At 51.1% G+C, this 17,960-nt stretch overlaps 1 protein-coding gene across 1 annotated transcript in view; it reads right to left on the bottom strand.

Annotated features, from left to right (window-relative positions):
• Window positions 1–10,558: 10,558 nt before the first annotated feature.
• The window catches only part of LOC144723047 (epidermal growth factor receptor kinase substrate 8-like), a 41,250-nt gene continuing 33,848 nt past the window's right edge, over window positions 10,559–17,960 (bottom strand). The window contains exons 20-22 of the mRNA XM_078601586.1: window positions 16,752–16,929; window positions 15,175–15,307; window positions 10,559–13,126 (exon numbers count right to left, since the gene is read on the bottom strand). Coding sequence (XP_078457712.1) covers window positions 13,064–13,126; window positions 15,175–15,307; window positions 16,752–16,929 — 374 coding nt within the window. The 3' untranslated portion in view covers window positions 10,559–13,063. The remainder of the gene's footprint in view (window positions 13,127–15,174; window positions 15,308–16,751; window positions 16,930–17,960) is intronic.

Raw genomic sequence — 17,960 nt, 5'->3', positions numbered from 1 at the left:
CATCAATCACATGGTCCAGCCTCAGCAACATCACCATGGGGTCCTACCTCAACATCACCATGACACGTTCCAGCCTCAACACCTCCATGTGTTTCCAGCCTCAACGCCACCATCACGTGTTCCTTACTCCCAAGGCACCTTGATGTTACGCCGGCGAATTCCTGTTGGATCTGGCCGCTGGGTGCCAGCATTGTACATGGCGGTCGGTAATGGGGCGACGAGGGCTGCCTTCACCGACTGGCTGACAGTAGCCAGAGCCACGGGAGAGGATTCTTCTAAACTATAAACTAAAACTGTTTTTATTTAACCAGGTGAGGCCCGCTGAGCTATGAAGATAGTTTCGTGGAAGTGACCTGGCCACGAATGATCGCCCAACGAAGTGGCCTACGGAATGTCAATTTAAAGCAGCAGCGAAATACTCCGAACGCGTGTCGATGCTAAATGTGGAGGGAAAAACCGGAGGACCCGGAGTAAAACCCACGCGTACACGGTTGGAGAGAGAGAGACACACACGCAAACTCGGGGTCGAATCCAGGACCTCCTGCACACCAGGCGAGGGAGTTAACATCTCGACCGAGGGTGGAGCTGGCTTGACCTCCATCCCCGAACTCGTGAGCACGCAGAGCCTCGCCCGAGCGCTTATTCCACTTGTTTAATAAATAAATTAAGAGCCCCCTGGAATTCAAGAGAGAGAGAGAGAGAAAAACACTTCTCACCGGTTTTCTCATTACGAAGGAGGGATAAACGGGAACTGGAAACTGTTGAGTTGTAAAGCAACACGTGAGGACATATTTTTGTACATGTGTATATATAAACAAAGACAAAGACCCATCACCTCCTATAGCCTTCACAAACTGTTGGGGCAAGTGCCGTTAGCGAGCACCTATGAAGGCTGGCACAAGCCACGAGGGGGTGGGTGGCCAGCGCCATGCCCGACCGCCTTTGTCTCCTCTCAGTGGCGATGTTTACACACCACACCAGGTACTCATTTCAGGCTGAGTCGACCTAGGCGAGGCCCAATACCGGTTCAGATAATCGTCACTGGCGTTGGCCGCGAGTGGGAATCGAACTGGGGTCCACCGGGTTTGTAGTGCAGCGCGCTAACTGCGACACGAGAACTATTCACACGCAGCGCGTTGAGATGTTCGACGTCGTGAAAGTGAAAAAATTAACCCGTAAAAACAAAGTTTTTCACTCTAAATCCTTTATATGCGTGGCGGCTAGAGTCCTCTCGTCCTCTGGCTTGAGATGGCTGCCACCTATGGGTCAGATGATTGCCTGCCACCATTAAGCAATTGGTAATTAAATATAAAAAAAATTCTAAAAAGTGTACAATTTTGGAAAAAAAAAATTCACGAAAATACATTGTCACGCACAACGAGTCTGTGTGCAAAATGTCAGCTCGATTGGATCACGGGAAGTGGGTTAAAAAACGACCGAAAGATTTGCACGGTCGTAAGCGTGCAAGCAAGCAAGCAAGTGAACTTAATATAAAGGATTTAAAGAAGCACGTGCCGCTCACGACTGTGCCTTAGGCAGACGGCAGAGGGAACGCAGAGGTGACACTGACCGCGTGTGACCGCTGAACGCACGTGACCTCGCGAAACCCAGTGAAGAACCACAGTGCTTGTACGACATTGGACTCTACGCTCCCTCGCCATCGACAGCCGACAAGGAGCAGCACCTGGCGAAGACGAGCTTCGCGCGCTGCACGCCGTGGTGAGAACAACCTCATCCAGCAGTGGATTGACAATAGGGCTGTGAACGAGCTTACGCACAATTACAATTGCTAAACGATGGGGGGGGGGGGAGTTTGGGGGGTCGGCCTCTTCCCTTCGACAAGTTGGCACAACAGCGGCCGTGCCAACTTTCACAATCCGGTCATAACATTCTCACCTTTGAAGACTTCGGTGCGAGTCGCGCCGGTGTTGTTTGGGTGTCTGGGGTTGGACTGGTGCCGGTGTTTGGGTGTTGGGGGTTGGAGTCTCACGGGTGTTAGGTTGTTCAAGGCTGGAGGCGGCAATGTTTGCGGCACGAGCGAACACTTGCTGCGTCTGTTGTGTCTCAACTCGCCAAAGCTTCGTCGGCTATCGTCAAAGCCTACGATTGTTATTATTATTATTATTTGTATTAAACTGTTAAAGCCACTGTAGGTTAGTCAGCAAGGCGGCCGGGCGGCTCAGAGGACCGAACATTTCAGCGCTAAGATCGTGGGTTTCGAATCCGGTTTTCAGCCGCCCCGTGCGACTTATTCTGTGTGTATTAAATCCGGCGAGTTGATGGTCTCGGCCCGCCCACTACTGAGTCCGCGCACACACACACACAAAATAAAACCAAGTGAAATTATTTTTTTCCCACTTAACTTGGCAAAAATATTCCAGCTCTGAGAATGAAGATAAATACATTCATTTCACAGCCATGTGATGGACATTTCTCTACAGCAGGATGCAAAGTGCAGCACCCCGAGTGTGGAGATGTGGTCGCTTGAAGGAATCTCATAAAGAGGTCTGTTACATCTCCTTCCACGTGCTGTTAGCTAACACAGGGGGGGGGGGTGATGCACTGCTCGCTGCGATATTTCCGAATCAACACTTCATCCCTTGACATGATGCCGATAGCACAAACGGTACAAAGAATGAGATGGGGGTACCCTCTACACACTCAGTATCTACGCCACCGCTTAGCAAACCAAACGCCCAAGAGCGCGTTTGCTCTGCCACAAAGCCCTGAGTCTCTGCCAGCGTGAGTGCCTTCATAGTTCACAGTTCATCTGGTATGGAAGTGCGCAAGTGCATGAGTGAGTGAGTGCGTGAGTGAATGCTTGAGTGAGTGAGTGCGTGAGTGAGTGAGTGCGTGGGCGAGTGAGTGAGTCCGTGAGTACGTGAGTGAGTGCGTGCGTGAGTGAGTGAGTCCGCGCATGCGTGAGTGAGTGCGTGAGTGAGCGCGTGCATGCGTGCGTGAGTGAGTGCGTGAGTGAGTGAGTGCGTGAGTTATTTCGTGAGTGAGTCCGTGCGTGCGTGAGTGAGTGCGTGAGTGAGTCCATGCGTGCATGAGTGAGTGAGTGGGTGCGTGAGTGAGTGAGTGGATGCGTGGGCGAGTGAGTGCGTGGGCGAGTGAGTGAGTCCGTGAGTACGTGAGTGCGTGCGTGAGTGAGTGCGTGGGCGAGTGAGTGCGTGAGTGAGTCCGCGCATGCGTGAGTGAGTGCGTGAGTGAGCGCGTGCATGCGTGAGTGATTGAGTGAGTGCGTGAGTGAGTGCGAGACGAATGGCCTGGGCACCCGAGGGGACACAAGTGGGCCTCGCTTCGCCGGCGTCACCTGCCGACCGGCGCACCGCTGCGTCTTTGTCGGACTCCCTTGAGGAGCGTGTCCGAGGCCTCTTCACAGACAGCGCCGTTGTCACACGCGGCCGCGGAGAGCTCCGGCGAGGGTTGCTGTCGAGTGTACAGGCGGTGCAACTGCACCGGGGGGGGGGGGGGTCAACACGGGCTGGAGGGTTACGAAGAGAGGAGATGGAGAGAGGGTCGCATTTTTTACACCGGAGACCCATGCCAGCCACGTGGTAGAACCGTACAAAGCCCTATATGGTTTCGAGAGGGAGAAAGTGGCACCGGTTGGGATTTTGGAACGCCAGGCGTGTTGTGCATTGTACGACGCCGCGTGCCTGCGTGCACAGAGGCACATGTAGCGAGGGTCGTGGTTCGCTCCTCAAGTTGGCCACACTGCTCAAACGAACAAATGCATTGGCATTGCACACGCATCCATACCTGCACACGCACAATGTGGCACACGTACGTACGTACATACATGCAAGCATACTGATACTGTAATCATACATACATACATTCGTGTATTCGTGCATTGACCTAAAGTGTAATGTAAAATGTACATACATTTGTCAATAAGACTGCAGCCAATGTATATGCTCCTATTATGAGTCGCATGATGAACGTACGAATGAGGTGAACGCCGTGGCCCGGTGGCACGGTGGTTAACGCGCAGCGCAACGAACCCGTCGGGCCGAGTTCGATTCCTGGCCGTGGCGGTCGATTCTGAACCGGTCCTGCGGGCCACCTTCCCCCAGAACAGTGGCTAAATAATAGCCACGACTCGCAATGGATTTTAAGGCTAAGTCGACCTACTGGACGTCAAGTACCCGTTCAGATATTTGTCACTTTTAATTGGTCGTGCAAATCAAGCTCGGGTCGCTGGGTTCGTTACACACTGCGCTAACCACTACACTACCGCTCCCCATATAAAGCAACACACACACACACCTGCACAGTCAAACCTCACCGAAAGTGCCAATGACTCAATGACTCGCAGGGACGTGAGTCACGCATATAGCAAGCACCCCGAGGTGTCACCGTACCACATGGAGGAGGACAAAGACAAAAATCCCCCGTATAGCCTCAACAGACTGTTGGGGCAAGCGCTGTTAGCGTGCACCTATGAAGGCCGGCACTGTGGCACACGAGGTGGTGGGTGGCCAGCACCACGCCCCACTGCCTTTGTCGCCACAGTGGTGATGTTTTTACACACAGCACCAGGTACTCATTTGAGGCTGAGTCGACCTAGTGGAGGTCCAGGACCGGTTTCAGATAATGGTCACCGGTGATGGCCGTGAGCGGGAATCCAACTCGGGTCACCGGGTTCGCAGCGCAGCGTGCGAAACGCTACATTACCGTTTGCCTACCAGCGCCACACCAGGTGCTCAGTCTCGTGTCTACAACCTGACCCAAGTTGGAAGTTCGGCTTAGAAATCTGAGCAGTTGTCGTTTTGAACGCAAGCGATAGTGGCATTCGTCATTTTCGTTGTCATTTAAATTTCCGTAGATAATTGTATAGTGACGGCCGCTCTGTGTATGAATGTATTTATTGCCATTGTAAGCTATTGATTTGTGCTGGACCAACCAACCAGACAGAATCATGGGCATGATCATGATGAATGTGTTTCCTTGGGAATACTTTTTTTGTAAGTAGAGAACATTTTTTTTTTTGTAATATAAAGAAAATAACAACTAAGTTTGATTCTCCGCCACGGTCAGTGGGTGAGGGATGCCCGAACTGGGTGCTCGTCCTTCGACACGCGTGGAGCTCACGTGGAGTTGTGTGGTCAAGAAACCGCCACGGCCAACAAGCCGCGGAAGAGGCCTTAATCCAGCAGTGGCTCGAAAAAAAAGTGCTGTAAATTATTCCTATTGATACCAATATCATAACAAAAAATTATGGTTAGGTTCATGTTCACATTATTATTGTTACGACTGTTTACCTCGCGAAAAGCCTTACTGAATCTCGTGACTATTTTTCAGGAGGGTCCTGCCAAGTGTTCACAGTAACGGGGGGGGGGGGGCGGGGGGGGGGCGGGTGTAGAGGGGCAATGATTGTTGTGTATATTGTATATCTCAGCTCCGTAATTCGCCGTGTAATTTTCTTCGCAAAATAAAAATTTGACTAACTTGTGACCGTGATGACACCGCCTGCACACAATTCGCCGACGCTTGCGAAAGGCGTCGTGGGATCATTGACGTCGTCCAGATTGCAAAGTGGACGTCCCGTAGCATCGCGTTATTGCAACCACCTCCTGCCCGGCCCCGCAGCGATAACCAGGACGGCCGCTGGATTCTAAACCGCGAGCTCCTGCAACGAGCCGCAATCACGGTCCCCCCCCCCCCTTCCCCGGCAATCAGCGCCCTACATCACCGACACTATCCGGACTATAAGACGCTCCGGAAAGTCGCATCCCAAACGTGTGCCTGATGTCAATAAAGTGATGTCAAATCCGGGTGACACACACACACGCGCGCGCATCTACCGTATTACAAGATGTAACCCCACTCGCCCCCCCCCCTCCCGTAACATTTGCTTTAAGATACGCGGCGCGTGGAGCGGTGTGCAGTGCGTCATGACCCAGAGAATACGGTAAATGTCATCCGCTAGTGATCATTTGAAGCGTGTCGGTCACGTTACAACTCTTTAACAGACGTGCCTTACTTTGCCAGATGGTCCAGATGTCTTGTGACACCCCCCCCGCCCCCCATTTTAAGTCTCTAAAACGTAATATCCTTGCATACCAATGGGTGTGAAAACATAAAGGAATGAGCAAAGGCAGGGAAAAAAATGTTAAGGGTCAATTATTTGGGCGGGGGGGGGGGGCACAAGACATCTAGACCACGCTGAACACTGCGCCCGGTCAAATCTGTCCAGCGGAAGCGCCGCTGTTGTGATTCCACATTCACATGGCACCGCGAAAGGGGAAGGCAATTTCTGCATTTACGTTTCGCTCAGTACACAACGAACGGCGACCGTGTTTAGGAAGAGCCGCGATTCGGCCTCTCTCCATGTGCATTACGCGAGAGAACCACCAGCAAATTCGCAAACAAGAAGTGCATTTGCGTGCCCTCTCTCGTCTTGGGTCACCATCAGAGTTGAGCGAGTGTGACCAACTGGCGGGGCGGCAGTGATTCGCAGAGATAGAAAACCAGTGGGAGGCTGCCTTCGAGCGGTTTCCGTTCAACAACATGTGCACTACTCTCCATCTGTTTCCATCTGTATGGCGCAGGGTAACTCGTTGCCCTCTCTAGCGCGTGCGTTTTTCTCCGGGTCCTCCGGTTTAACTCTACCCCCCCCCCCCCCGTGAATGAATGATAATCAGTAATTGGCTGGAATAATCTTTAATACACACACAGACACGCGCGCCTCCGAAATTTGCGGTTTTTAGTATGCACTCATCAGAACAGTGTGAGTCACTGCTGCACAAACATTAGATTACACCGAGCGTTTATCGTTTACAGTCGGCTGCAGGCCAGGCTTAATGAAGTCCTAAATAACGGGGTTGTTTTTTAGGGTTAGATAGCACAAATGTGTCGTTAAACTCGCCACCACCCGACACACATTACGCGATCTCACCCAAAACAAAAAAAACGTTATTATGGATATTGGTCACCAAAGCCCACGTGCAAAACAAGAATAAATTCGGCCAGAGAGAGCCACGGCTGCTGCCAAGCAAGCGCGAGGCCGCGTCTCTCCCCCCGGGGCGGCTCTGTCGGGGTGTGGGAGGGGGGCGGCTTTGGGCAGCACCGTGCGAACCACGTGGGGTGGCAGCAGCAGCAGCAGGCGGTCAGCCGCAGGCCTCCTCCTCCTCGTCCCGCACGAGGGAGGTCAACTTGGCCCAGCGAGTTCCACGAACGGACGACTCCCCCACTCACTCCTCCCCACCCCCGACGGGGCCATTGGGAGCGGACAGCCCGATGCATAAATCAGCAGCTCGGTCAACATGTGAAGAAAAATAACGCTTACGTGTGAGATTATGTAAACGTGTGAGATTATGTAAGGCACTTCAGCATGCGTTTGTTTTTTCGGAAATGTTTAAACTCGAGGTATGGAAAGCGACAGGTGGCTGTCCGGGGACCAAAAAAAAACCACCAAGCGTTTGTCAATTTGCAGTTGGTTCTCGTTTGCTGTCAGAATCAGAATGTTGATTTATCCTGCAGGAATCCGATGAGCTATGAAGCTCTTTTATACGTCACACATGTCCAGTGCGGGCGGGTCAGAAAGTTACCACAACAAACAATCCTCGGATAAATTCGGCCAATTTCCAAGCGGGTGGGTAATTTTTGCGAAAAGCAACACGACTTTATGCGAAAGTATCATTCATATTGGATCATCTTCAGTTCAGTCAGAGAGTTGCCAACATGCCAATTCCACGAAACCAGGCAGCAGCTGCATCTACTTTTATAATTGGCAACGCGGCCCACGAAACCGAACAGGTCTTACCTGCAAGTATGCAACACTCATGTCGAGCCCATTTTGTCAGTCCACTGTTGGATGAAGGCCTCCTCCAGTCGAGAGAAGTTGTCTAAATAAAGATTATAAACATTCTCCTTTCCTGGGCAAATAAGTAAACATTATTGTTATTGATATGGGATGTTGCCTCTGCATCTGGTGCTGAAAAGGAAAATTGAATTTTATATACCGACAAAAGAAAGAAAAATCATGCCTATCATTTAATGTTATTTTTGTGACTGGGTGTGGGGTTGATTATTCCGGTTTTAGCCGAACGAGCTGTCCAATTACAGCAACGGGGGAATCCGAAAATTCCATTGGCGTTCGGGCACGTGTCACGAGACCGATGTGCCGCCACTCGTATTTACGACGCCAAATCGGGTTCGCGATGTCCTGCAGTCAGATGCCAACAACACGTGGGGCAACTGTCATCCCACGTTGAGAAAGAAGAGTTTTGACGTCACACACAAAGACAAAGATCCCCCCCATCCCCATATAGCCTGAACACAATTCTTGGGGCAAGTGCTGCTAGCGAGCACCTATGAAGGGTCGACACAGCACACGAAGGGGTGGGTGGCCAGCACCACGCCCGGCCTCCTTTGTCTCCCGAGTGACAACATTTACACACCGCACCAGATACTTATTTGAGGCTGATTCAACCTAGGGGAGGCCCAGGACTCGTTGAAATAATCGTCACTCGTGCCCAATGTTGGCCGGGAGCCGGAATTGAATTCTGGTCGCCGGGGTCGTAGCACAGATAATTATATAATCACACATCTGAGATTAGCACAGCACGCAGCGCACTAATCACCCTGCCACCGCTCCCCATACACACACACTCGCGCTGGGCTGTGTAACAGCGAACGACTTCTCGGACATGTTGTCAACATGCCAGCGTCACGCTACGCTGCACGTGACGTGGCGCGCCGGTGGCATGATGGGATGATGTGACGCCTCGCATATCTCGCATTACATTCAGATCCATTTGCTCGTCGGCCGATTTGCGAGTTTACGTTCCGTGGCATTCGAGGGTCGCCCACGGGACGAACGACCCGTGATTTTGCTCCCACGTGCGCGGTCGATGTCGTTACCTAACGTAGCCCCAAAAGGGGACCGTGTTTAAATATACACCATGACATTTGAACCATGGAGATGCCTCGTCTCATTTCCCCCATCCATGAAGCGCCATGACCAAAGTCACCGCCCTCTGCACCCGATCTTGTCGGATGTTGCGAGCCATGCCGAGTGGCGCCTGGTAACTGCTCGGATGGGTAATCAACTCGAGGGCTTTCTGGGTGGCCAGATGGCAGTGTTAAAATTTGCACCCCCCCACCGCCCCCTCCTCGTATGCGTGGTGGGGTTTCTCCGCTCTCCCTGGTTTGTCCTGCCACGTGAAGCCAAACACGAGTGAATGGAATTGCCCAAACATCACACTGCAGGAGACCCCCGCCACCCCCTGCTGAAAGCGTCTCAAGACTCAAGGGAAGCTTCGTCGATTTGATTCCTGGCCCCCCCCACCCACCCCTCCCTCATTCACCAACCTGCATTGACCAACAAGGTGAAGTATGGTCAACCAACCCCCCACGAGGGCCTTTATCCAGCAGTGTTTGGACAAATAATCTGCACATTTCCCCAATATCTTTGAAGTACACTCTGTTCTATAGCGCTGTAGGAGTAGTTGTGTTCCTGAAGAACAACAGCGCGTTCTTGGAAAACTGGCGTTATAATGAACAATATATAATATAGGATAAAGCACAGTCCGCTACAACACGTGAGATGTGTACGCAGACCGAACAAAGACTGAGGCGCGTGGGTAGTAGTTTCTAGAATAATCCAGCAGCATCCCGCTGCCCTGTGTGACGCTACGACCGCTTATTCCTACTCGCGCTGCAAATCAGTTCTGTTCATTCTAGATTTGAAGCTTTCGTGACTGCAAGGATTCATATTCTTAGGTTTTTTTCCGGTAAAGTCACGTAGGTAAAAATTTTAAATTAATAAAAGTAAAATAAAAATAAAAAATAAAAATCACGACGTTTCGGAGGCAACACAAGCTTCCGTCTTCAGGTGGAACCGTCACAGCCCGACAGCTGTCTTCAGGTGGAACCGTCACAGCCCGACAGCTGTCGGGCTGTGACGGTTCCACCTGAAGACGGAAGCTTGTATTGCCTCCGAAACGTCGTGATTTTTATTTTTTATTTTATTTTTTATTTTACTTTTATTAATTTAAAATTTTTACAGAGTCTAGACAGAGTCTACTTGACGGAGGCTACTTGACGGACCTGTTCTCCACCTGAGGACGGCTGCTTGCGTTGTGGCCGAAACGTCGTGAGAATTATTTTATTATGTTTTATTTTTATTATTTATATTATTTTATTACTTCCCTTCTACGTGACGTTACCGAAAGATCCAAGAAGATGAATCCCTGCAGTCACGAAAGCTTTAAATCGAAACTCTTACACTTCCTTTCGAGAGGGAGTCCTTCACAAAAATTGCATGCGCGTGACCAGTGCTGGGTGTTGAACTTATAGATGGCAAGGGGAGTGTCCAAACTCGGGCAGGAGGGGAAGGGGGTCAGAAGTAAATCCACATGAGCAGCAATTTTTATAAAATAAATTACTGTTGGTTCCGCATTGTTTACTTCCTTGGGCTTTTTTTTATTGCTGTAATTATGAGCAATGTAGAACATTGTGTGCATTTTGGAGCCTGCAGTTCATACAAAAATAATTGTCAAAGGTCGGATTTGAATTTTTTTTTACAATATAAAATACAATCGGAAATAGCTCGGAATGTTTATTGCCGTTGTCGTTGTTGCTAAACTTCAACTAGAATTGCGTGAAAGTAGATGGGAGTCATAACATGTGTGCAAGACTTGCATTTTAACAATGTTCTAAACGCAATGATTACACATTTTTTCCCTTCCTCCAGAAAAGGTTATCACAGCATCGACAAGATTAGGTTATCTTAACCCAAATAAGATTATCTTAACCCATATAAGATTATCACAGCATCGAGCACTTTGAAAACCGAAGATTAAGCTCAATCGTTTTTGTTTTCTTCTGTACACTCGAGTATCGTTATACTGTACATCGTGCAAACAAGTGGACATGAATGAAATCGTTGAGAGTTAAGTCCGTGTCACAGCACCGAGGGCAAGAAACACACAACTCAAACGTCGCGTCATCACAGTTAAACATTGCTACATTGCGCTGCGGGGTTTGTTTGCAGGCTTGTTCGTGCAGTGTCGCCACGCTGCATTGCGAAGCATGTGGACTAGGGAAGCCGCATACAAGCACAGTTCTTATTCTTGGTTCTTTCGGTAAAGTCACGTAGAAGGGAAATAATAAAATAAAAAAAACATAATAAAATAATAAAATTCTCACGACGTTTCGGCCACAACGCAAGCAGCCGTCCCTCAGGTGAAGAAACAGGGTTGTTGGAAAGACAGCGTCCTAATGAACACTGCTAAGCTTGGCAGCGTATTGTTAAGCTGAGTCGGAAGAGGAGAGAGCTTTGACAAAGGAGTTTACATATCAAGGCGCTCTCCTCCTCATTAGGACGCTGTTTTTCCGACAGCCCTGTTCTTCACCTGAGGACGGCTGCTTACGTTGTGGCCGAAACGTCGTGAGAATTGTATTATTTTATTATGTTTTATTATTATTTACCTTCTACGTAACTTTACCGAAAGAACCAAAAATATGAATCCCTGCAGTCACGAAAGCTTTAAATCGAAAAGCACAGTTCTGATACACGAAACACAACTCTTCATACATTACACGGGGAGTGGGGGCCGGGGGAGGTGCAGAGACAAAGAATAACTTTTTTTCGGATATAAGCACACACACAGGGCTTAGTTTCTCGCTCCATATTTTTCAGAACGCTGCTACAAGCTGGCTTTTGAGTAAGAATGATTGGCACAAGGCACTATCCCTTAATCCTATGAATGGGTTCATGCGAATGTAGGGACACATTGGGGACGTGAGTGGAGATGCACTGCCGTGGCTGTCATTAACGCGTGGACATCAGCGCAGCTGTACTTACTCCCAAGGCTCTTGCCGTATCCCGCTTCTGATGCTGCTGCTGTGTGCGTTGCGTTGCATTGTGTTGTGCCGCCGCTGTTGTGCCGTGTAGGGTCCAGGCGTGTAACGATTCCCGTACCTCCGATTAGCACGATTGGCTATGTGCGGTGCGAAAGACGTTCAACATATATATACATACATTCAATTAAAAAATCTATTGATTTTTTTTAAACATTGTGATCATCAATGGTAACGCATTTAGTGGATGCATGGGTCATGTGATTGATGGATCGATGGAACTTATTTTTTCCAAGTCAGAACCCAGCGGGGGTTGGAGCGGTGGCATAGTGGTTAGCGCACAGCATTATTAATTCCTGGCCATGGCTAACATCGATGATTGATCATCCGAACCGGTCCCACGTAACCCTTCACCAACCCACACTTGACCAGCGTGAAGTATGATCAACCCCCCCCCACGAATGACACAATCTGGGAAGGCCTTCATCTAGCAGTGACAAACCCAGTAAAACTTCAAGTATTTATTTGTGTTGTTGTTGCAAGGTCGACCCATGCGTGCCATAGAAAGTATATCAATCGAACAAACCAAATTCTTGCGCACGTAATACTTCCCATACCGAGTGATTACGAGACGACGTTGGTCGACAAATTGGTACACCTCCAGGCAGATTGCACGGCGCTACGATGATCAGAGGCGAAAGTGATGGAGCGTGGCAAAGCAACACACACTGATACCAAGCCCGATTGCAAAACACACATGCAGCCCACAGTACCCCCTCCATCCACCATAACTCAACCCAGACCGCCTTAGTTTATCAATCTGCAATTTCCGGAACGCTGCAAGGTTGCCATGACAATAGGGGTTATCGGCGTAAGGCACTACTACCAGGAGTAGAAGATACGCCTATCCTTAAGAACCCTATATTATCGCACTAAATATTCCTACAATTCTACAAACAGGCGTAGGACAAACTGAAGCGAGATGGATGTGGCGTGACCAAATTAAACAGCGTACTGTTACGGCCGACGTCAAACACTGGCTCGTTCCCCCTAACACTAAATCCCGAGTCCCATCTCTCTCGCCTTGACCCCCAGCTCCATTGCCCCAATGTTCACGTGGTCCTTCCACGAATTGCAGGCCAACGTACGGCCACGTGTGGGAGCACGGCGGCTCACGGGGCCCCCTTTGTGCTCGTTCTTCATTCCCCGGCATCGCGAGAACGGCCGCGGCGTGTCCAGCCGCTCCTCACGGATCGTAGAGTCTCTCCTGTTGCCGCTTCATGATAGCGGCCAGCTCCGACTCCTTCTCCTGTCGTTTGTACACAGCAAGACAAAGATCCCCCGTAAAGCCTTAACAGACTGCTTTGGGCAAGTGCTGTTGTTGACGAGTAGCACCCGTGAAGGCCGGCACGGCACACGAGGGGGTGGGTGGCCAGCACCACGCCCGGCCGCCTTTGTCTCCCCCATCGGCTATTGTTTACACACCGCACACTGGGTACTCATTTGAGGCTGAGTCGACCTAGAGGAGGCGCGGACCAGTTCAAATAATCGTCACTGGTGTTCGATGACCGCGATCGGCACTCAAACCCGAGTTTGAGTGCCGGGTCGCCATGCTCGTTGCGCAGGGAGCTAACCGCTACGCCACCGCTCCAAAGACAAAGATCCCCCGTGTAACCTTAACAGACTGTTGGGGCAAATGCTGTTAGCGAGCACCTATGAAGGCCGGCACGGCACACGAGGGGGTAGGTGGCCAACACCACGCCCGGCCGCCTTAGTCTCCCCAGTGGTGATGTGTACACACCACACCAGGTACTCATTTGAGGCTGAGTCGACCTAGGGGAGGCCCAGTACCGGTTCAGATAAACCTCGCTGATGTTGGCCGTGAGTGGGAATCGAACCCGGGACTCCAGGTTCGCAGCGTAGCGCGCTAACCACTGCACTACCGCTCCCCACCGCTCCACGCACGTACGCACACACAAGTAGTACACGCGCACACGCGCGCGCGCGCACTCGCGCAAACACATTCCAAGAACGTGAGCTCATCGTCATGAACTGTCTGGGGCAAAGAGCTACGTCAATGTTGGTAATGCACCGCTAGTGAGCTGTGTAGCCAATTGCCACGGCTCGCCTCCTTTGTCTCTCTACTGCTGATATTGACACACGCGCACCAACACATTCCAAAATGTCAGATCAACCTAATCATCTGTTGGGGCATATAGAGTTAAATCTAGACTTGAAGTTTTCGTGACTGCAGGGATCCATACTCTTTGGTTCTTTCGGTAAAGTCACGTAGGTTATAAAATAAATTAAATCACGACGTTTCAATTTCAACACAAGCAATCATCATCAGGTGGGAAACCACAGCAAGAATTATATTTTTTCAAAGAGCATACAGAGTTACTTTAAGGGTTGGTACTGCACCTCTAGCGGGCTGCATAGTCAACGCCACACGGTGTGTATGTATGCTGAACTCCTTTCACACCCAGCCACCACTGATATAATAAACAAATCTTGCAGAAGATTCACATTTTGTTGGGCTGATTCGACACAGGGTAGAGTCAAGCCAGTTTTTGACATTAGTGGCATGGAAACATAGATGTCCCCATTGTAGCCATATAGACTGTCGGAGCAAGTGCAGTTAGCGAGCATCTGCTATTTGGACCGACACAAGATATCACAGGGGACGGTGTAGCCAATGCTATGCCTAGCCACGTTTGTCTCCCCGGTTCTGATGTTTTACCCAATGTAACAGATGCAAAGACTGGGCCGGCCTAGGGAAGAACCAGAACAGGTTCTGATATCAGTGCCAAGTCACAATCCCCATGGTCAGGAATCGAACCCAGTCCAACGTCACACAACACGGGCATCAGGGTCACTGCGTGAATCACTGAGCCACCGCTCCCCACACACGCGACGCTGATGATCCATGATGATGTTGAGAGTGATTATGATGATTGCGATGATGGCGGTGTGATGAAAATAATGACGGACACAACGACCATTACAATGATGGCATTTACCGTAGCGGCGATGATGATGATGACGGCAGTGATAATGACCGTGACAATGATGACGATGATGATAACGATAATGATGATGGTGATAACGTTGACGGCAGTTGCAATCAATGATTGTGACATTGATCACGACGACGATGATAACGATAATGATGATGGCGAAAACACTGACGACAGTTACGATGATTGTGACAATGATGACGACGACGACGATGATAATAACGATGATGGCGATAACGTCGATGGCAGTTATAACAATGATGAGGACGATCCCAACAACAACGACGACGACGATGACGATGACAGCAATGGAGGAGGTGGGGAGAACCCAGCCACTCACGTTGAGCAGGGACTTCTGGATGGTGATCTGGCTGTAGACGCGGGAGGCGTCCCTGTTGCACACCATGCGGATCTCATCCTTGGTGAGCGCGAACAGCTGCTCACCCGACAGCACCCCGAGCGTCTCCACCGTGCTGCATACCAGAGGGGCATGGGTGACGAGAGTGACAGGGTGAGCGGGTGAAGGGTGAGTGGGTCGGGATGACAGGGTGAGTGGGTGACAGGGTGAGCGGGCGAGGGTGAGCGGGTGAAGGGTGAGTGGGTCAGGGTGAGTGGGTCAGGGTGAGCGGGTCAGGGTGAGCGGGTCAGGGTGAGCGGGTCAGGGTGAGCGGGTCAGGGTGAGTGGGTCAGGGTGAGTGGGTCAGGGTGAGCGGGTCAGGGTGAGTGGGTCAGGGTGAGTGGGTCAGGGTGAGTGGGTCAGGGTGAGCGGGTCAGGGTGAGTGGGTCAGGGTGAGCGGGTGAAGGGTGAGTGGGTCAGGGTGGACGGGTAAGGGTGGACGGGTTAATAGGAAAGGGTGACAGGGTGAGGGTGAGTGAGTGAGTGAGGGTGATGATGAACAGGTCAAGGGAGAGTGGGTGAAGGGTGGGTGAAGGGTGAGCGGGCAAGAGTGGACGGGTTAATGGGTAAAGGTGACAGGGTGAGGGTGAGCGAGTGAGGGTGAAGAGTGAGTCGATATGGGTGAGTAGGTGAGCGGGTAAGGATGAGCGGGTGAGGGTGAGCGCGTGAGGGAGAGAGGGTGAGGGTTGAAGGGTGAGCGGGTGACGGTGGAGGTGAGGGGTGATCACCAGGAGGTGGAGCGAGGTATTTAATAATTATGGTACAGGAGCGACCCCTCGTGGCTGGCAGGGTCGCGTGCGTAAGAATCGACTGCGTTTTTTTTTAAATAGCCGACGACAAACACTGACATTAAACTATTTTATTTGATAAAAATTTTATCGTTATTTGTATAGCTCTTTTAGAGAAGTGACCTGGCCACAAATGATAGCTCAACGAAGTGGCTTATCACGTAGAAATGTATAGCATCCAAATACTCGAAACGCACGTTTCTAAATGTGGCGGGGGGGGGGGGAAACCCGGAGGACCCGGAGAAAAATTTACGCGACCACGGGAGGAGAGACAAACAAACTCCAAATATACAGCAGGAGTCAGGATCGGGATCGAACCCACGACCTCCTGCATACCAGGCGAGGGAGTTAACATCTTCTAGCCACCATGATGATGATGAGAGAGACACGCAAACTCAATATATACAGCAGGCGTCAGGGTCGGGATCAAACCCACGACCTCCTGCATACCAGGCGAGGGAGTTAACGTCTCACCACCGTGGCGCCCCATTGACACAGCAGACAGAGTGAAACAGTGCGCACATCAGCATGAGCATCTGCAACACAGCAGCCCACGATGCGTGGTGGCCACGTGATGAGCACGTTCAATACGACGACGTGTGGGAGCGAGGCCTTCATCCATCCCGCAGCAGCACGTCGCTGATGGCCGTCCCGATGATCGACGGATCGTCGAGCGGGGGGGGGGGGGGCGGACGGGCGGAGGGGTCAAGGTCACGGGGCGGCACCACTCACAGCTCGGAGAAGCCCTTGGCCTGGAGGAAGTTGTAGACGTCGCGTGGCCGCGACTCGTTGGTGATGCTCAGCTGCTGCTCGACGGTGCTGGGGCGCACGCGGGGCCGCACGGCGTTGGCGCTGCGCCCCAGGGTGAGACGCGACACCAGCTCGCTCTGCATGATCTCCATCTGCGAGTCTGAGGCATCGGACGTCGCCGTTAGGGGAACCTCCCCCAGTGCCCCAACCCCCCCCCCACCCGGATGCATGACAGCGACGTGCTCGGGTTGCACAAAAATAAAACAACGTCGAGAAAAGTAAAAAAAATGAACTCAGCGCCTGTGATTGGCGCGATTGGCTGCGTACGGTGCGAAAGAAGTTCCACATCCACACAACACTTTGGCCTTGAAACTAAAACGGGTATTGTAGGCAAACGTTTTGGCAATGGTCGTTTTTCGCAGGGCCATTGCCCAAAACGTCGCCCGTTCTATACCAACACTTTAAAGACCGCACACGCTGCGATTGATGCTTGTGTTTATTTGTCAATGGTGCTCGTGCACAACTTCCAACGCAGCGGCAGCCGCATCACCAGAGAATGATCTGCTCCTATGATGATTCCGAATCTGGACCTCGCCACGACCAGAAGGGGCGATGGCCAACGATCAAGAAGAATAATAGAGGAGTGGCAGTCAAGGAACGGAACGCGTCCTACAGCACGTCCACCAGGGAGACGGAGGGATGAAATCAGTTCTTGTGCAGGTGCTAGGTGGATAGTCACGTCGCAGGATCGTCAGCGGTGGTGGTGGCATGCGGAGGCCTTCATCCAGCAGCGCGTTGACCATGGCTGATGATGATGATGATGAAGTGTTTATTTTAATCAACAATGACCGAGCTATTGCTGCTGATGCAGGTGACGAAGATAACGCTCCTTGCTCCAGCTCATGGTGATACCACTCATGTTGCTACGCCTGCTGACGATGCCGCTGCTGCTCATTATTATGACGACTTCAGCGCCGCCGTGGAGAGGCAGAGAGGGTCGTGTGGAGGAGAAGAGTCGCGTCACGTAGAAATGGCAGCAATCGGCTCAACAAAATATCCCGACTTGAGAGCCGTGGCCATTACGAGCTCTCGTTCCGCTCTCGGTTTTTTTTTGTATTTTTAGCGCCAGCGTTAAAGTCTGCGACCATAAAATCCAAACAACTTCTCCATCAAGGGCGCGCGCCTATCTAT

Source organism: Lampetra planeri, chromosome 16 (genome assembly GCF_965212315.1).
Source record: "Lampetra planeri chromosome 16, kcLamPlan1.2.h2, whole genome shotgun sequence".
Taxonomy (NCBI): Eukaryota; Metazoa; Chordata; class Hyperoartia; order Petromyzontiformes; family Petromyzontidae; genus Lampetra; species Lampetra planeri.
This window is presented reverse-complemented; position numbering and strand designations above follow the sequence as displayed.